Source organism: Schistocerca nitens, chromosome 3 (assembly GCF_023898315.1).
Source record: "Schistocerca nitens isolate TAMUIC-IGC-003100 chromosome 3, iqSchNite1.1, whole genome shotgun sequence".
NCBI lineage: Eukaryota > Metazoa > Arthropoda > Insecta > Orthoptera > Acrididae > Schistocerca > Schistocerca nitens.
This window is the reverse complement of record NC_064616.1, coordinates 447,652,810-447,674,319: the sequence shown is the minus strand read 5'-3', so window position 1 is coordinate 447,674,319 and position 21,510 is coordinate 447,652,810. Positions and strand designations below refer to the sequence as shown.

The window sequence follows — 21,510 nt, the reverse complement described above, 5'->3', positions numbered from 1 at the left end:
TGTGACCTCGGTATAACAAAGAGAACCTTTTAGTTGGTATGCAAAGATCTCTCAGTGATGGATCCGTACTGCTGCTGAGCATCATTGCGCCAGCAACAGTGCCTAGGTGAACACGTATTTTGACATAAATTTCTCAGGTGTCAAGTATGAAAGGGATGTCACTGTCTGATGCTTGCGGGACCCAAATGGACACCTGTACATGGCTCAGCAGCTGACGGCTGCATCCACACTTTGCAGGGGCCGCTGGTGCATCCCGACTCCTGGGAGCGTGTACGATAGTGTCCTATGCAGTCCAGTGGAGAGTGGACAACGGGCTGTGTGTGCGTATGTGTTAGCTCTGTGATGTCAGTATTTCACTCGAAGAACTCTAACTGTAGACGCGACTTTCACCTGCTGGCTGCCATTGGCAGTGGCAGTGGCTGGCGGCGGCTTCGACGCGTAAGGGAGTTGGAGCATCTGAAACATCATGCTTGATGATAGTTCAAAAGTGTTTTTTTACATACAGTGAGTGTTTGTGCACTGTATTATTTTCGTCTGTTTAAGCGTTGTGAGTGTGTTTGCATGGCGCTACACATGCAATAGTTTTTGACAATTTATGAGTTGCTACATGTCTGTATGCTGTGTACTGCACTATTTCGGTATTTTACGAGTTGTTTGCTTGTCTGTACATCAGTGTACTAAATTATATCGGTGATTTACGTGTAGTTTGTAGGTCTGTATGCTGTGTACTGCGTTATTTCGATAATTTACGAGTTGTTTGCGTGCCTGTACATCAGTGTACTGCATTACTTTCTTGTAGTCTTCAGGTCTGTAAACTATGTATTGTGACCCCAAGCAAGTCAGAGCGAGTGCTTTATATCAGTGTAATAAATATACTATGTCAAATTTGTCCCTAAATACCGAGCGACATGGTACAGTGTCTAGCACACTGGACTCACATTCAGGAGGAGAATGGTTCAATCCTGTGTCCGGCCATCCTGATTGAGGTTTTCTGTGATTTCCCTAAATTGCTCCAGGCAAATGCCAGGATGGTTCCTTTGAAAGGGTGTGGATGACTTTCTTTCCTGTCCTTCCCTAATCCGATGAGACTGATTACCTCACAGTTTGTCCGCAGCTCGTGGTCGTGCGGTAGTGTTCTCGCTTCCCACGCCCGGGTTCCCGGGTTCGATTCACGGCGGGATTTTCTCTGCCTCGTGATGACTGGGTGTTGTGTGATGTCCTTAGGTTAGTTAGGTTTAAGTAGTTCTAAGTTCTAGGGGACTGATGACCATAGCTGTTAAGTCCCATAGTGCTCAGAGCCATTTTTTTGAACCTCACAGTCTGGTCTCCTTCCCCAAACAATCCAACCCATCCCTAATTAAATTGATCTTAAATAAATGAAGTACTCTCCTTCCTCTCTCCAGCAGCCTAGAACAGGCTGAGTCCTTTTCCTGCCACTTTTCCCCTCCAGACCGCCCTCTTGGATTACATCACGGGATGGGCGACAGCGCCCTCTGGTAGCGGTACTGTGTACTAGGTCAGTTGGACTCCGGACTTCGTGGAGAACACACTTGATGGCCATACTGCCTCAAATTGCTTAAATAAAGACTGTTTAAATAAAGACTTATGTCCATCATATCCAGCACAGGCTGAGTCCTTTTCCCACCAATTCCTAGGAAGAGGTGGCGGTCAGATGGAAGAAGATGCTGTAATATGCAAATGATTAGCTTTTCAGAGCATTCACACAAGGCTGGTGCCGGTAGCGACACATACAACATGCTGACATGAGAAAAGTTTCCAACCAATGCCCAGGTGTATCAAGGCCATTATTACGGAGAAAGGTGGTTGTTCTGAGTACTGATTTCTCAGGATCTATGCCCCCAAATTGCGTGAAAATGTAATCACATGTCAGTTCTAGCATAATATATTTGTCCAATGAATACCCGTTTATCATCTGCATTTCTTCTTGTTGTAGCAATTTTAATGGTCAGTAGTGTATTTTCCAGCCATTTTCTTACGTTAGTGGGGGTAGCCAGGGTGTGTTGCATTCACCTGATGGGATTTAATCATCCCACTATTTTCTGGGGGTGGGGAGGGGAGGAGGGAAGGGATGGGGTTAGGTTAGCGGAGGTAGCTGAATTGACCTATCGTCCTGCCAAAATTTGAACTTCCCACCATGACGTCTCCATATCTATCGTCACGATCTTGGATCAGCCATCCTGAATAAATTTGGCAACAATGGAGAGTGGGGCCAAACATACTTTGTTCTACTAGTAATTGGCTATGACAGCAGACGATCGACGCGAGTGCCTTTGCTAACAAGATGACATCGCCTGCAGCGCCTCTCTTGGGTTTGTGACCATATCGGTTGGACCCTAGACGTCTGCAAAAATGCAATGAGCAAACTGGTGGTGGTTCCATGGCTCCATAATGGTGTACAATGTGTTTGCATGGAATGGACTGAGTTCTCGGTTATGTACGGCAACTTGTAGACCATTTGCCGCCATTCATGGACTGCATGTTCCCAAACAACGATGGAACTTTTATGGATGACTATGCGCCATGCCACTGGGCCACAATTCTTCGCGATTGGTTTGAAGAACATTCTCGACAATTCGAGAAAATAATTTGGCCATCCAGATCGCCTGACGTGAATCCCATCGAACATTTACGGTACATGATCGAGAGGTCAGTTCGTGCACAATATCCTGCATAAGCAACACTTTAGCAATTATGGACGGTTATAGGGCAGCATGGATCAGTATTTCTGTAGGAGACTTCCAAGGACTTGTTAAGCCCATGCCATGTCGAGTTGCTGCACTACGCAGGGATGCCGCCAGCTATATATAAGTGTGGCTTACTACGAGGCTGTAGACTATTTGAGGAAAAATAATATTACTATTTATCAGTGCCCGTGTACCCCCTACACCAAAGTGTGTGAGTGTAGAACCTGTAGAGAGTGAGTTAACTGAAGGAATTCCTATCTGGGGAATGCTACCCTATGGGTCTGTATGCCATAGTGGCCGAATTTAAGGCCTACAGACGGCAGCTGTTTTCAAAATTTTATTTTCAAAACACCACGCATAGAAACAGGATTCTTTCAGGGCTCATACCTCTGCTTCTGCTGGTGATAGAAAAGTAGGGTGGAATGTTGTGGATACCACTTGAGCTAGGCACCATTTAACACCCAACGGAATTATCGTCTTATTGTCTCTATCCTACAGTACATGGTCAATGTATGCATATTAAACACTTCCCCCTGCTTAGACAAATGGCGCAAGTAGGTTGGTTCCCTCTGCATTTGATGTTGTCTACGGTTGGCCTTTAGTGGTTTATGGAGGCACCAATAGTTCATGGGTGCTTCCTTAGAAAATCCCAAAAAGTTTTTTTGCCATTTTTCGTACCAAAACCGAGCTGCGGATTCCAAGACGACTATGCACAGAAAATTGTTGGAATTTTACCACATATTCCTAAGATCATGATCACGAACAGCCTTGAAAATTTTATTGGTGTCGTTATCCATTTCAGAGATAGAGAGGTTCAAAATTTACATTACATGTAGAAATAAAATATGTACGTAAAGACTAGTGTGAGGTAAAACTAACATAATAAAACAGCAGAAAACTGCTCAAATTTTAACGTTACATTCTCTAGCCATTTGTCTGGAAGTGTCATCTACCCGTTTTCAAAAATATTTATCCGTTATCGAGAAACACTCCAAAAACATGATTTTTTAGTACCAAAACCGAGCAGCAGATTCCAAGGCGGCTATACATACCAAATGGCTATAATTTTTATTATAAATTATTAAGAATACGATCTCTAACAACCTTGAAAATTTTATTGATGTCTTTATCCGTTTCCACGAGACAGAGATTCAAAATTACCCTACCTGTACACGTAAAATCCCCACATGAAATCCGGTATGAAGCGAAAACGTAGTTTATAATGTGACGTAGCATGGAAATATATGCTGTAAAGTGTTTCCATTATCATCAAAGGGTTTTTTGGATAACCATTGGAAAAACGATACTATCGGTGCACAAAAAAGGCGAGTATTCTTCTGTTTAAAAGACTCTGGCTGGTAAGTGTGATACCAGCTGCCTCTCCTTCTTTCCTCAGCACCCTTCAAAGTTTTCCCAAAAAATTTGGCAGGCGAGCATATTCACGCTGTTTTCTGCTGAGACAGAAGCAGACAGTAACAGTGGGAAAGAGACGGGAAAGTAATACGCAGTGGAAAGGTAGAGAAATTGGCGTTATTTAAACAATATGTATGTGTAGGCCTAATCGTCTCCGACACGACCGACCAGGTGGCTGGTTCAAAAGGTGCTGCTACAAAATCAGGCATTCAGGGAGTGGGCACCCCGTCACAACAAACCAGCCCTAACTCTCCGACGCCTGCAAGTTCACTTGCAGAAATCTGTGGGCGACTTTGCAGATAAACATTGCTAACAGTTTAAGCGCCAAGCATTCGCCTGTCCTCCCCCTTTCTCTCTGGACAATAAGAAACAAAGCTCCCCCACCTCCTCCAGCAATCATGTACTTAATATAAGATCCTAAGCGTGAGCGGCATCTTTCTTGTTCTGCTCACAGTAGGGAGTGGATCATTACGAAACACCAGCAACAGCAGGAATCAGCCAGAACTACCAGGTGTATTGAAGACACGTAAAACGATATAAACTATTCCACTACTATTAAAGAGTATGTGACAGTGCTAGAAAACACATAAAAAATCGAGTAGGAGGGCAACCAATCCTTCCGTGTCCATCATATTGGTAAGGTCAGTCTGCAGCACTGACACAATGCGACGAAAGTGCTATATTCCCCCCTACATGTGGACCACACTGTGCATATCGGGAAAAATTTAGCGAAAAAATACAATCGTGCGAGCACACTGATAGTGGGCAAGATCTGGGAGTGCTGCCAGGCACAATAAAAAGACATGTAACACGAAAAGAACTCTCGCAATATGAGAGTGTGACGACACAATAAGATAGGGAGTATATAATTGCTACATACGTAGTCCTCGATTCACAGAGGTCACGGCACCTCTCTCGTGGCCTTACATCCCACTGATCTATTCTCGCGATGTCTCTCCGTAATGTACCTAAGTTCATCTTTATCACGATCATATAATTCATTGATTTTGGTTCATTATTCACCGATTGCTGCACAAAATTGACAGACTTCGACGTAAAAATTAATGGTTTCACCATAGATATCCCTGATTTCGACTCTGCATTGCTTCAGTGGCTACCTCAAATCTGACGGTATTGTTAGGGGTTCCATCGCGTTTTGTAATAAATGTAGAAACTGATAAAGAGGTGTAGCACACGTCTCAGGGAGGACGCAGACTAACGTGTATATGACGGAGCACACACGCTGTATGGCATCTTTGGATCCAATGCCCAAATGGAGCATCTGTTTGCTGACGCATAACATACCCACGATGAATTTCCTTTAGGTCTCTGGCTGCGCTCTCGAATACAGCGTTCATATTCCGTGCAGCAGATGAGATAGTGCTTTGTAGTGAAACAGCCAGCCGCCTGCGGTCGGTGTGGGGCACCATAAAATAACTCACATAACTACCTGGACATGGCACATGCGTCCTGAATGTGCTTACGAATGGAATGCACATTTTTTGTGTATTGAGTCGGATACTGTGGGAGTCAGCACCGATACAAACAAGGAAGGAGAGAAGTTGGGATGGCTGGTGCAGGAGTCCAAAATAAGCTGTACATTAAAGTTGAAAATTAATTGAGCACTTTATTTCTAAAAAGGAAATAAAACATAACTTCTCTTTTTCAAGTGACTTCCTGTGTCCCCTACTTGCAAATAATTTAGCCACGATTACGACTCGCAGAACACAGTCTAAGTATCGTCTTCCTAATACTCAGTACTGATGCTCTGGAGGTCAGCGACGGAACCGGCCGACCAGCGATGGGCGGCTTGTTAAATCAGGGTTGACAGGGGACGCTAACCTCTGTCTCCCTGGAGGTGTGGCGCTGCCCGCCCTTTCCATTGAGGGGGGAGGGAGGCAGGAAGCTGGGTGGCGTGAGGAGCTGGGAGCTACAACTGCGACCGGCGCCGAGCCTCCGGCCGCGTTCCGTCCTGCGCTCCGAGGGGAACGTCGCTCGGAAAACTTCCGGAAAGGCGCCCACTCTCTGCCTGAGCCGGTCCGATGAAAAACGGAGACGAAGGCGATGACGACGGCGGCGGCGATGACGACGACAAATGCGCCGGTTCCACGCGGGTGCCGGGACGAGCGGCGCCGAAGGGGATGGGTCAAGCTGCATCGGTTCCACAGGTGGTGTCGGAGAGGCATTCAGGGAGCGGCCGCGCCGGTCGCAATATTCCGGTAAGATACGAATCTGGAGGGACAAAAAATTTGCGAAGAATCTCGCAAACGACAAGACGGAATTTGGTTCTGACGGCGGCGCAGCTACCCAGCAGGACCTTGAATCGAGTGCCCCAATTTCGAAGAATGGTTCCTCTCTCCCAGCACCTGGTACGACCAGAAGCTCTAAAAAGAACAGAACCATTAGGCGCAAAGCGATACTTCCGGAGCGTGGGAGGCGCTGTGCGCTGTGGTGGGCGCACTAACTGGGGGAGCGTGCGGTGGCGCCTGCCACGCAGAAGCTTCGCTGGCGACAGACCGTCATGGGGCTGGGAGCGGTACGTTGCGAGAAAGAGCAGCAGCTCTTCCTGCCGTGTGTGAGGGAGGCACGTAGTTTGTTCATCTGTCGCTTGAACGTAAGCTCATATGGTTCAGCTTCTTCATTCGACTGGCGATGAAAAAGAGTACTGGCAAGGTGAGTGATACCATTGGCTGTAGTAAACTGTTCAAAGTCCTGAGCCATAAACTGTGATCCCTTGTCTGTAACCACTACTTCAGGTAAACCTTCCAAGCAAAAAATAGATGACAAAGCCTGAATGGTACTACGCGACGTAGTCGAGTTCATGGGCACAGCAAAAGGATATTTGTTAAAGAGTCCACAATAATAAGCCAACGAGTGTTCCAAAATGGACTAGCAATGTCAATAAGCGTTCGTTGCTACGGCGATTGAGACTTTGCCCGAATTGAAAACGTTTGCGGCGGGGCCGATAGATTCTCAGCACAAACGCGATACTGTGACGTTATCTGTTCAATGTAGGCGTCCATGTCCGGCCAAGTACAGTGCCGAAACGCTGACTATTTCGTGCGTACAATTCTCCAGTGTCCTTGGTGGAGCACGTCTTTTTGAAGCACTTTAGGAATAAGTACACGCGATTGTCCAGAGTCCTTTTGCAATAAAATCACACCAGGCTGGAAGGAGAGACTATGTCGATGAGCAAAATATCGGCGCACAAAAGAATTCTGCTGAGCAGTTTTCCTATAGTGCAGTGGAAAAGTCTGCAAAACTTCAGTGTCCTACGTACTGATACTGTGACAATAACAATGCCCAACGTTGCAGTTTCTAAGCCGTGCGCGGAGCAACAGGTTTGGACGGACGAAACAAAGACTGAAGTGGCTTATGATCCGTCACTAGATAAAACTTCCGACGAAACAGATAATGGCGAAACTTTGTCACGTCATAGATAACAGCGAGCGCTTCCTTCTCGATTTGGGGATAGTTACATTGAGACTTGGTCAATAACTTGGAAGCGACAGCAATCGGCCTGTTCTGTGAACCAAATCTGTGCGAGAGCACAGCTCCGATTCCGTACGAAGAAGCGTCCACTGCCAAAACCAAAGGCTTAGCGGGATCGAAATGAACAACGAAACTGTCTCTCAATAAGGCCTTTTTAAGTTTCTGGAATGCATCTTGACACTCTTTGGTCCAAACAAAAGGCACATTCTTCCGGCGTAAATGATGCAGCGGAGCCACGATTCTGGACTCCGTTGGGTACAAACCGGATATGATTTGCCATCTTCCCGAGTACTGACTGGAGTTGCGTCACGTTCCGCGGGGAAAATTATTTGCTGTGCAAAGTCCTTCAAAAAATAAATCAGAAAACTCCTCAATCAACTGAGCAACGCTGTCTTTTGGATTGATAACAGAAACAGAAAGTACATTGTCTTGAATACGAAGACCAAACAAATCAAATCAATCTAACCCAAAAATATTTTCACAGTCTCATGAAAGCAAAATTGTAAATGTCACTGTTCTGGTGCGAGACAGCAGTAAGTTGTGTGCAGGATTTTGTCAATTGTGGCGAACCCAGCTGTTCATAATAGAGATGGGGGATCCGCTCTTGAACTAATTCATAGAGTTCAATCTTTCAAAGGAGTGAACAATCAGTGATTCAGAAAAAAAGAACGGTAGCTCCAAACGTTTCCCAGGCAGAGAGAGAGAGAGAGAGAGAGAGAGAGAGAGAGAGAGAGACGGAGCATATCAGCAGCGCCTCTGCTGGTCAGAGCACAGTGCACGCCACACAACACAGCCAGCGCCGGCCTCTGCCCTGCTTCTACCTTGGCTGCCTGCATTGTGCAGTGCCCCATTGGATTTTGTGTTTCACATATGCCGGGCCGTCTCTGTGCGTCGTCTGCCGTGTGCACTGTGCAGTGTCTGGCGCAGCTTAACTTCGCATCGCACTCTGTCGGCGATCGTTTCAGTCGCACGTCCTGCCCTCTGGGCAGTTGATGCCAGCAACAGGACAGAGAGCCACCTGGCGGATAACATAGGAACTACTTGCAAAAACCCGCTCGCAAGGGAGCGGACGATTTGTCTCGGAGCGGGTGAGCTCCCCCCACCCTCGGAACTCGCCCGCTCAACGCTCACCCCACCGTCTCGACTCTAGCCAGAGCGTCAAGCAAAGCGACTCTGGTGTCACTCTGGTCTCTGCGGTCTCAGCTCACGCAGTAATACAGCTCGCGGCTCGACCTGCTCGACTCAGCGCCTCTGCATCGGAGTTTGTCCCCACTGGATATTGTTCTTCATAGTAATACCGCTATGTATATTACATTATTATGTTATGTATACATCAATTGTTTTTATTTTATTTTTATTTGTTTAAACTGATTAGATTAGGTTCCTGATGACTACTCTTACTATAGGATTTTTATTATGGACACTCGAATTTACGCTTTAATTACGAGCGAACCGATAAACGTATCGCAAAATGTGATACACCAATATTTTCCTTGTTTTATTCTGCGTAAGGATATATGCAGCACTTTCGTTTTACAGTCAAATTTATATTTTTTTTTCTTATTCTGGTACGGATTTTGCGATTTTAGGCGTCTTCGAAAGGAAAAATATATGGCTTGCGATGTATTTGTATGAGGTTAATGAAATTTTAATACATTATAGCCAAATATATTGTTAATGTAAATCTCAAGTTACAACATTTTCCGATCACCCAAAAAACCACGCTAGTGCAAAATAAATCAATAATCAAAAACTTTGTCATATCGTGGAAATTTCAATAAACAATACAAAATTCTTACTCATTATCTATGTTACTTCAAAATAGGATCAAATAAGATCAAAATACAGGTATAGTACTGGAATAAACCAAGTTTAAAGGGCAATGTGCCTTTCATTTATTTTCTTTTGTAAATGAGTGGTGAGTCATGAAAAACAGCTAATTCATTTCAGGGAGTGAACAGTTCTGATCCAATCTCTGAAAAGAACAGTTTTGCCCATCTCTAGTTCATAAGTGGCACAATTAAGCAATGTAACGGAAGCGCCAGTGTCTAACTGAAGTCGCACACAGCGTCCGGCAGTGACTAAGGTCACAGTTTACTTAACGGTCGTTGTACAGCCCCTCGGTGGGGTTAAGACACGTCTTGGATTTGGTCATTACCAGCAGCGGTAGCCGCTTTGGAAAAAAGCTGCATTCGCTGAGTGAGGTGTTGCGCGCTTACGAGAGCAAACATGGGTGGAGTTCTTTTTCTGTTGCGAGCACACAGACTGTACGTAACTTGGCTTTCCACAACCAAAGCAAGTCGCGTTCCACGAAGTGAAATATTGTCTTTTATGCGTGGAAAAGCAGCGAGGACGTGATTTCACAGCAGACACACGCGTTGACACTTATTTACACTGTCCACGGCGGGTTGGTCCATTTGCGCACTGTGGTCGGTCACAAGCCCACCACACCTATTTGTAACTCCGCATTGCACTGCAGACGGAAGTTGCATCACATGAGTCCTGATGTCCAATAATTTGTAACACTTGTTTCAAAGTAGGATCAGAATGTTTGAGAATTTGTTCATGAATCTGACTGTGTGGCACATTGTACTTTCTGTATCATGAATCATTGCGTCACTACAGTTCTGTCCACAGCTACATGAAAACGACACTGTGGTGTGAAACCTTGAAGTTCAGTGACCCACTGATAGTATGTCTGTTCTGGCTTTTTACACAATCGAAAGAACTTGGAAGGAGCTGCAGCAACCTGTACCTGATCCTCGTAATACTTAGTGAGAGCAGAAACTAAATCCTCAGAAACTAGTAACTCCGGCGTACTAGTTGGTAATATCTTCTGAGCGAGGCAGTAGACTCCTGTGCCGGCCATTGACAAGAAATAAGAAAGTTTCACAGTATCTTGCATTTGATGTGTAGCACAATGAGCGTTGAACTGAGCGTAGTACTCGTTGCATTTCTCTTGTTGGTAATCGAAAGCTCGGAACGGTGGAATGAACGCAGGCAGTGCCGTGGATATGGCTGGCTGTTGCGGCGGAGTCGATGCAGCAACGGCTTGTCCATTAATAAGCTGCTGGACTACCGTCATCAACTGCGGCATTTGATGGTTCTGAAACTGAATAACTGCATTAGACCAAAACCAGTAGCAACCAGGCGGCATACGAGCAGATCGTATAGGAGGCGGGTTAGAGGCCAAACTAATGAGAGGAACGCCGCAACAAAGTATAAGTACACTACTGGCCATTAAAATTCCTACACCACGATGATGACGCGCTACACACGCGAAATTTAACCGACAGGAAGAAGATGCTGTGATATGCAAATGATTAACTTTTCAGAGTATTCACAAAAGGTTGGCGCCGGTGGCGACACTTACAACGTGCTGATATGAGGAACGTTTCCAACCGATTTCTCATACACAAACAGCAGTTGATCACCGTTGCCTGGTGAAAAGTTGTTGTGATGCCTCGTGAAAGGAGGAGAAATGCGTACCATCACGTTTCCGACTTTGATAAAGGTCGAATTGTAGCCCATCGCGATTGCGGTTTATCGTATCGCGACATTGCTGCTCGCGTTGGTCGAGATCCAATGACTGTTAGCAGAATATGGAATCGGTGGGTTCAGGAGGGTAATACGAAACGCCGTGCTGGATCCCAATGGCCTCGTATCACTAGCAGTCAAGATGACAGGCATCTTATCCGCATGGCTGTAACGGATCGTGCAGCCACGCCTCGATCCCTGAGTCAACAAATGGGGACGTTAGCAAGACAACAACCATCTGCACGAACAGTTCGACGACGTTTGCAGCAGCATGGACTATCAGCTCGGAGACCATGGCTGCGGTTCCCCTTGACGCTGCATCACAGACAGGATCGCCTGCGATGGTGTACTCAAGGACGAACCTGGGTGCACGAATGGCAAAGCGTCATTTTTTCGGATGAATCCAGGTTCTGTTTACAGCAACATGATGGTCGCATCCGTGTTTGGCGACATCGCGGTGGACGCACATTGGAAGCATGTATTCGTCATTGCCATACTGGCGTATCACCCGGCGTGATGGTATGGGGTGGCATTGGTTACACGTCTCGGTCACCTCTTGTTCGCATTGACGGCACTTTGAACAGTGGACGTTACATTTCAGATGTGTTACGACCCGTAGCTCTACATTCGATCCCAGCGAAACCCTACATCTCAGCAGGATAATGCACGACCGCATGTTGCACGTCCTATACGGGCCTTTCTGGGTACAGAAAATGTTCGACTGCTGCGCTGGCCAGCCCATTCTCCACATCTCTCACCAACTGAAAATGTCTGGTCAGTGGTGGCCGAGGAACTGGCTCGTCACAATACGCCAGTCACTACTCTTGATGAACTGTGGAATCGTGTTGAAGCTGCATGAGCAGCTGTGCTTGTACACGTCATACAAGTTCTGTGTGACTCAATGCCCAGGCGTATCAAGACCGTTATTACGGCCAGAAGTGGTTGCTATGGGTAGTGATTTCTCAGGATCTATGCACCCAAATTGCGTGAAAATGTAAGCACATGTGTGTTCTAGCATAATATATTTGTCCAATGAATACCCGTTTATCATCTGTATTTCTTCTTGGTGTAGCAATTTTAATGGCCAATAGTGTAGTAGCAAGGCAAAAGAAACAACACAATTAGTAGTAATTTCCTCTGAAAGGAAAGAGACAAATATTAGTGACGCCGCACTGTGACGAAGAGCAAAGGCAGCCTGGTTCTGTAATCCTCGTCGCCAGATGTTGTGTCGGCTACTGTGGGAGTCAACAGGCCAGGGCACTGGAATCGGCTTGGCTCCAACCCCTGTCGTTTTCTTTCAGAACCTCATTGACTCTGTTCCTTCACGTCTCGCAGCGTTCCGCGCCACAAAAGGTGGTTATTCAGGACTTTGACAGGTGGTCACATTAATGTGACTGGGCTGTGCAGATATTTGTTTCAGTGGGATTGAGAAAGAGCTGAAATAGCTAACATTAAAAAAGACTCCATGGAGCTATGGGATGCCTGTCAGGGTCTATACGGAATGTGAAGCTGACTTAGCCTCCATTTAAACCATAAAATAGCGTAGATTCCTTGAACAAAAAACTGCCCAGTGACTGGAAAAAAGCACAGGCCACAACTATCCTCAAGAGCGGTAACAGAAGTGATCAACAAAAATTTCGTCCAATTTTATTGATATCCATCTGTTGCAGAATCATAGAACGTATTCTGAGCTCAAATATAATGAGGTATTTTGCTCAGAATGTCCTCTTCCGTGGCCAAGTAGCATGTGTTTCCAAAAAAATCTGGCCTCGCGCTTTTCTCATATGACATCCTGAAAGCCATAGATTAAGGCAGTTAGGTATATGCATTATTTCTTGACTTCCGAAAAGCATTTGACTCATTACCATACCTACGCTTATAATCTAAAATACGACCGTATGGGGAATCAAGTGAAATTTGTCGGCAGATTGACGATTCTTTGGTAGGGAGGACGCAACATGTCATGGACAGTCGTCGACTGATGTACAAGTAATTTCATACGTTCCCAAGAGAAGAGTGTTGATACCTTTGCTGTTCATACTGTATATCATTGACCTGGCAGACAATGTTAATAGCAACCTGAGGCGTTTTGCAGATGATTCAGTTGTTTATAATGAAGTACTGTCTGAAAAAAGCTGCGCTTGATTAGATTTCAAAATGGTTCAAGGCTTGGCAATTTAATATAAATGTACAGAAATGTAAAATATGGTAACGCACGTCAAAAACGAAAACATGTAGTATCCTATTACTAAAATTACTATTATTTACAACCAGTGTAAGTGAAGTCACACAATAAGTCGCACAAATACCTGGGTGTAGCTCTTTGTGTGGACAGGAAATGGAATGATCACATAGGCTCAATTGTAGGTAAGGCAAGTTGCAGACTTCAGTTCATTTGCAGGATACTAGGGAAATGCAGTGAGTTCACAATGGAGATTACCTAAAAATCACGTGTGCACCTCATTTTAGAATACTGCTCACATGTGTAGGTCCCATACCAGATAGAGTCCGTCCACGGTAGCTGAGTGATCAGCGCGTTCAGATCGTCAATCCTAAGGGACCGGGTTGGATTCCCAGCTGGGTCGGAGATTTTCTCCGTTTAGGGACTGGGTGTTGTGTTGTCCTAACCATCATCATTTCATCCCCGTCGACGCGCAAGTCGCCGAAGTGGCGTCAAATCGAAAGACTTGCACTCGGCGAACGGTCTACCCGACGGGAGGCTCTAGTCACACGACATTATTATTATTATACCAGATAGAACTAAAATAGTATCCTGAACGTGTACAAAGAAGGTTGGCAAAAATGATCACATGTTTGTCTCGCTGGAGAGTGTCATGGAAGTGTCGAAAAATCTGAATTGGCAGACTCCTGAAGATATAAGGAAATTATACCACGAAAGCCTACTTGCAAAATACACTCCTGGAAATTGAAATAAGAACACCGTGAATTCATTGTCCCAGGAAGGGGAAACTTTATTGACACATTCCTGGGGTCAGATACATCACATGATCACACTGACAGAACCACAGGCACATAGACACAGGCAACAGAGCATGCACAATGTCGGCACTAGTACAGTGTATATCCACCTTTCGCAGCAATGCAGGCTGCTATTCTCCCATGGAGACGATCGTAGAGATGCTGGATGTAGTCCTGTGGAACGGCTTGCCATGCCATTTCCACCTGGCGCCTCAGTTGGACCAGCGTTCGTGCTGGACGTGCAGACCGCGTGAGACGACGCTTCATCCAGTCCCAAACATGCTCAATGGGGGACAGATCCGGAGATCTTGCTGGCCAGGGTAGTTGACTTACACCTTCTAGAGCACGTTGGGTGGCACGGGATACATGCGGACGTGCATTGTCCTGTTGGAACAGCAAGTTCCCTTGCCGGTCTAGGAATGGTAGAACGATGGGTTCGATGACGGTTTGGATGTACCGTGCACTATTCAGTGTCCCCTCGACGATCACCAGTGGTGTACGGCCAGTGTAGGAGATCGCTCCCCACACCATGATGCCGGGTGTTGGCCCTGTGTGCCTCGGTCGTATGCAGTCCTGATTGTGGCGCTCACCTGCACGGCGCCAAACACGCATATGACCATCATTGGCACCAAGGCAGAAGCGACTCTCATCGCTGAAGACGACACGTCTCCATTCGTCCCTCCATTCACGCCTGTCGCGACACCACTGGAGGCGGGCTGCACGATGTTGGGGCGTGAGCGGAAGACGGCCTAACGGTGTGCGGGACCGTAGCCCAGCTTCATGCAGACGGTTGCGAATGGTCCTCGCCGATACCCCAGGAGCAACAGTGTCCCTAATTTGCTGGAAAGTGGCGGTGCGGTCCCCTACGGCACTGCGTGCATCCGTGCGTCGCTGCGGTCCGGTCCCAGGTCGACGGGCACGTGCACCTTCCTCCGACCACTGGCGACAACATCGATGTACTGTGGAGACCTCACGCCCCACGTGTTGAGCAATTCGGCGGTACGTCCACCCGGCCTCCCGCATGCCCACTATAAGCCCTCGCTCAAAGTCCGTCAACTGCACATACGGTTCACGTCCACGCTGTCGCGGCATGCTACCAGTGTTAAAGACTGCGATGGAGCTCCGTATGCCACGGCAAACTGGCTGACACTGACGGCGGCGGTGCACAAATGCTGCGCAGCTAGCGCCATTCGACGGCCAACACCGCGGTTCCTGGTGTGTCCGCTGTGCCGTGCGTGTGATCATTGCTTGTACAGCCCTCTCGCAGTGTCCGGAGCAAGTATGGTGGGTCTGACACACCGGTGTCAATGTGTTCTTTTTTCCATTTCCAGGAGTGTATCAGTAAGCATTCCATATCCTGCGAAGTACCCTCTGCCACGCACATCTCAGTGATTTGTAGCATATGAATGTAAATGTAAATTGAGCATATAGCTTCTGAGGGAGTAGTAAGACTTTACAGAATTGTTCAGCTAATCCTCGACTGGTATCACAAGATTGAAAGGAAAGTGGTATAAAATTGTTTGTCAGTGCTTTTTGCACTCAACAATTTGAACCATGCTGTTTCAAACGTATTGCCGGCCGCTGTGGTCGAGCGGTTCTAGGCGCTTCAGTCCGGAACCGCGCAGCTGCTACGGTCGCAGGTTCGAATCCTGCCTCGGGCATGGATGTGTGTGACGTCCTTAGGTTAGTTAGTTTTAAGTAGTTCTAAGTCTAGGTGACTGATGACCTCAGATGTTAAGTCCCATAGTGCTTAGAGTCATTTGAACTAAACATATCATAACATAATTTAGAGCAAACGTAACAAACCAAGAAAGAAGTACTGAAGTTCCGTTCTGTAAAAATGGACCTTCCTGTAGTTCTCAAGCATCTATCAGTAAAACATTTAATTATGATTCCTATGTAATGACTATCTTTTATATAGGACATAAAATCAGGAACAGAATCAAACTTAACGAAAAATTTAAAAGATAAATTCGCGTTTAAATTTTCAATATTCTGTTTCGAAAGAATCCAAATGGCTCTGAGCAGCATGGGACTTAACATCTGAGGTCATCAGTCCCCTAGAACTTAGAACTACTTAAACCTAACTAACCTAAAGACATCACACACATCCATGCCCGAGGCAGGATTCGAACCTGCGAACGTAGCAGTCGCGCGGTTCCGGACTGAAGCGCCTAGAACCGCTCGGCTACCGCGGACGGCTCGAAAGAATTCAAAGCTTTTTGGCATGTAACATCTTAATGTTTTTTCTGTTAAATCCAAATGTTCAGTGTGAGAGATGTAGGTAAAATTTTCAAAATATCAAAGCGTACGATGCACATAAAAAGTAATAATACCTAGAATGATCGTCTTACAACGGCAAAATACTCAGCCTGTTCTGAATGTTGAGATAGACCTGGTCGTGACTCCACTTTGTGCGAATTAATTACGAGACACTGTCACTAATAACAATAATATAGTAAACCACAATAACCACAAAAAACCAAAACATTTATGAAAATGTCTTACGAAGAGTGCTCACAGATCTTGTGTTATACGTCATGCTATTTTGCTGCCTTTTTACCACGGCCGGTTCGAGAATATTTTATCACTCAAGTGACTTATCATGTGGCGTCCACCCTCCCCTTTCTCTCGTACACTTTCACCCGTCTCAGTTTTTGATACTAATTACGATGCGCTCTGTATATAAATCTTGCACTTGGGCGCTCAGCCTGGCGCCCCAAGCGGCCGCTACTATGGTGATATATTCTGTATACAAACCTTATAGTTGATGCCTGTGGCGACCCTCTCAGCTTGGCGCCCCTAAGCAACAGCTTGAGCCTGAAACCTGCCCTGCCATTCACAGAAGGTCAAATAGAGCGGACGGCACTCCTCTTTCACTACATGGAGCCAGCAATTCAACTGAAAGGTAGACGAAGGAAAAGACAGAATGAACCCGGATGGTTAGGGATGGCCGCCAAAAACTGGTATCAAACGTCTGATGTCATTTAAGGGTTAATACAGTAGAGAACTACAGTCCAAATCCTCACCCGGGTTTAGGTTTTCTGTGGTTTCCCTGAAGCACCAAGGCAATTCCAGAATCGTTCGTTTGAAAATTACACAGCCAATGTCCTTAAGCACCGTCTCTAATGACCTCGTACTAATCTTAAATCATTCGAAACGATCACCGAGAACTGAAACCGGAACTTTCGTAAGTAGCCAACAACAGTGTCTTGTGTTTGAGAGGAGACGTATATTAATAATACGACAGAATGCTTAAGGACAGCTGCGAGAGGAACACGAGGCGCAGATAAATCCACGACCTTATTGGGGATCGGATGTCCAGAACAAGACGCTCTGCCGTTGCACTAGAGAGCGTGCCCTTGTCCTCAGGAAGGGACGATAAGTGGCGGGACAAAGGTCGCCTTGCCGTCCGAGTGGTTGCAAAGAAATGATGCGAGGGTGCGCGCGCCGCAGCCGGCGGTGAATCTGGAGGGGGGTCTCGTTGGCTGGCGGCAGTCGACTGTACACTGGGACAGTCCGCTGCGCCATGGGATCGCGCGCGCTGTGCTTGGCTGTCGCGGTGCTAGCTGTCCTGGCCGCCGCCGCCGCTGCCGGTACGTACAGGCATTCCCTGCATGTGTTGGATATCTTTAATGTAATGACTCTGCGGCACTACCATCCTTAACGAAGGAAGTTGGTCTGAACCCAATGGTTTTACATGAACTGAATGGTTCAAATGGCTCTGAGCACTATGGGACTCAACTTCTGAGGTCATTAGTCCTCTAGAACTTAGAACTAGTTAAACCTAACTAACCTACGGACATCACAAACATCCATGCCCGAGGCAGGATTCGAACCTGCGACCGTAGCGGTCTTGCGGTTCCAGACTGCAGCGCCTTTAACCGCACGGCCGCTTCGGCCGGCTTACATGAACTGACTAACCGAGCCTGATAGAGGCGGACTTACAACCCGCGAGAAGTCCAGACCAGGGTGCAGCTTTGTATTTTGACATATGTATACATATCACAGGAAAAATCCGAGGAATAACTAGGGACTGATTCCCAGAACTTTACCAACATTTGCCCATTTAACGAGCGATCCATATCTGAATGGAAATTCGCAGACAAATCAGAATTTCTTTTCTCATTCGTATTAGGTGACAGTTGATTGTGTTTTAGCTAGATTTGCAAAAAACGAGGTATCGTGAGGTGACCAAATTTCCATGCTGTGTTAGTTTTTAGGTCATATATGCCGTGGCTGAAGCCCTGTCAGAATTACTGTTCGCTTTTTTGTCAGTAGTAATTCTCATTTAAACAGAAAGTACATTTGTATAATAACTTGAAAAACATCCTGTATCCATTAACTCTGAACTTTCACAAATCATTTAAATAGCACACTTTCAAGTGACACAAATGCCAATGATAATCCAGCGGTTTAACATATTATGCAACTGAACTAAAATACACAAGTAAATATTACGGTATATTGATAATTGTTACTTATGGACCGTCTGACAGTAACTGAATAAAACACAATTTTAGTGCCATACGCGTTTCGCCTTTATTTTCTGCAAGGCATCATCAGTGGCCTGGAATATGTACTTATGTTAGCTATTTAATTTACATTTTTGTCACTGTGCCTATAGGTTACAAACAGTTCTGGTGGTTGGTATTTCCTATTAAGTAGTAATGTTTTGAACTGTACTTACAGGTTGCGTGGACAATTTCTTACATATTGCGCTCCTGTTGCATTTTTGGTGTTGTTCTTCTTCTTATGAATGCCAATTTGCGGTTTTTTTCCACATTCCACAGCACTATGAACAGAACGCTTGTTTTAATGCAATGTTTTGGTTTCTGTTGCCGACTATCAAATGTTTTTGCCAAAGATCGAATATTATTGCCAAACTTATGAGTGTAATTATTGAAGTATCTGTGGTCTGTTGGTGTATGCATTTGTGTGTGTGTGTGTGTGTGTTTTGGTGTGATATATTTTTTTCTGTGTGTGTATGTGTGTAAATATATTTTGAATTTTTATTAATTGTAAATCCATACTATAGCTAACTGGTGTGTGAATGACCTCAGAAATCCATGCATGCCCATCACCTGTCAAGAGATCGTTAGAATTTGCAGTGGTTACGTTGCACAAAAAGAAAGTGTAACTTGTACATCAAATATTTTCTCCTAGCCAGATATCCAATAGCTTTATCGCAAGTTTGAAGGAATTTATTGTTACAATGCAAGTGTAAACATTTAAATACATAGAGTATTATATAAAGTGGGCTAGATTAATTTTGACGCAGCATATTAATTCGCAAAGAAAGAACCATGACACAGTATGGTTGATAATTATTTTTTTCTATCAAAATATTGACTGAACCATGCCTTTGATAAACTGAATAATAATCCATTGCCATCAGACCTGTAAATTCTTCGCCGAGCGGTTCTAGGCGCTACAGTCTGGAACCGCGCGACCGCTACGGTCGCAGGTTCGAATCCTGCCTTGGGCATGGATGTGTGAGATGTCCTTAGGTTAGTTAGGTTTAAGTAGTTCTAAGTTCTAGGGGACTGATGACCTCAAAAGTTAAGTCCCATAGTGCTCAGAGCCATTTTTTGTAAATTCTTCGAAGGAACTGTACTATGAAATAAAGCTATTGATACTTTCAGTAAAACATTGCTCAAGAATAATCGCAAATAGGGAGACACAAGAAAAAGAAATCAGCTGACTAAGCGCATTTTCCGCCCCATTTTCGACTTTCGCATGGGAATGAAGCAGGTTCTGGTCTTCACAATCACAAATCACAGCGATTTTCTTGTGAAACGATAACAAGAAACACAGATAATGAACTATATCACTGCATCCTTCTTTTCGAGTACTACCTAATGTCTCTAAAAATATGTCATCCATTAAAAAAGAATTTCTTCAATATCTCGGTAGTCAAGGAAAATGCATTAGCCATACTTCAACATACCTTACCTATACAATATTCTGGCTTGTCGATAGCATTATTTCTAAATCCTCAATCTTTTGTGCAATATTAGAGGTATCCACTTATTTGAAACAATGCACGTGTCGGAAAGTATGTATGCTTAAGAATTTATTATCTACATCCAGTGAGCACCTATCGTAATGCTCAGACCAATACACATCACGTAAACTGTTCATAACACAGATGACTGTATAACTTTTTATCTGGATCTTGTTGCTAAACGCAGATAAATTAAATTTAATCTATTTTTTTCTAAAAAAAGTTCGTTATAGCGCTAAAGTGTAATTGCATAATTTGTTTTTTCTGTGTAACATTGAGTAACGGAATGCCTGGCAGTGCATAACACTCATACTTTTCTACTGAGACTTTGATATACGTCACATTCGACCAGCTTCACATCACGTCTCTGTAGCAACATAGTATTTTCATGCGAGATGCGTACAAGCTACGGTCTGGTGATCCTGATTTTATTTTCTAGTAATCAGCCAATTAAATTCGAACCATTAAAAACCACTAGTCTTCGAAAATGAAAGTTCTTTTACAAGGCCTGTAAAATAGCCATCTCCACAAAAACTCCAGGAAGGGCGATAATGGCGGCTCACTGACAGACTCTTTTACTCCTCTGAGATTTAGTTTGTTATATTTTCTAATGTGTCCAGTATATTGTATCACACTACCTTTTCACTAGAGGGACACAAACATTAGATTAGCTTGATTTAATTCAATACCGTAGCCTAGAGTCTTTCCCATTACAGCGACTTTGCGTTGTATCCAGATTACAATAACTGTTTGGCTCGCGTTTGCTACTTCCCTGTGAAAATGACTCTACAATTATGTTCATTTCTAACTGTTCTTTTCCGTAATTATTGTTCCTAACACATGAACGCTCCTTATTACAAGTAGAACGTTGAAAATTTAGCTATTGCGGGCCAAAATCCGAAAATTGCATTGTTATAAATATAATTGATTTGTCAAGTTTTAAGACGTCAAGAACCAAAACTTACAGCAAAAAGTGCCATATATCAGAGAATTAATGCCTCAAAAGTGAGGAACCAGGAAATAGATTTTAAAAACTAATTCAACTGCGTTGCGTTGCTTACAGCAATTAACGTTCGTTGATGTTAATATATTCTTCTAATTTTAACGCTGACTGCCATAAATAAACTTGAAAAACTGTTCATCGAAGCTATATATGTATAATATTGCGTTAAGCACAATATCAGTATTCGCCTAGATAAGTTAGGATACCTGTGCAAACCACACTGACATTGGTCGGTAGAACCGACTCGTAACAACCTCTGGTCGACTGTGATAGCCATTATCTTTCGTGTTTAAGACGTCGTCGTCCAGTCACGGCTGTGGCTTATGAAATTCATAGCAATGTAATCGCATTTTGAGCGATGTTACCGACACGTC

The 21,510-nt window shown here is 44.8% G+C and overlaps 1 protein-coding gene across 3 annotated transcripts in view; it reads left to right on the top strand.

Moving 5' to 3' along the window:
* Positions 1 to 17,601: 17,601 nt before the first annotated feature.
* Positions 17,602 to 21,510, top strand: part of LOC126248378 (fibrillin-1-like) — a 647,044-nt gene continuing 643,135 nt past the window's right edge. For all 3 annotated transcript variants that reach the window (XM_049949314.1, XM_049949313.1, XM_049949315.1), the window contains exon 1: positions 17,602 to 17,722. In XM_049949314.1, the coding sequence (XP_049805271.1) occupies positions 17,656 to 17,722 (67 nt within the window). In that variant the 5' untranslated portion in view covers positions 17,602 to 17,655. The remainder of the gene's footprint in view (positions 17,723 to 21,510) is intronic.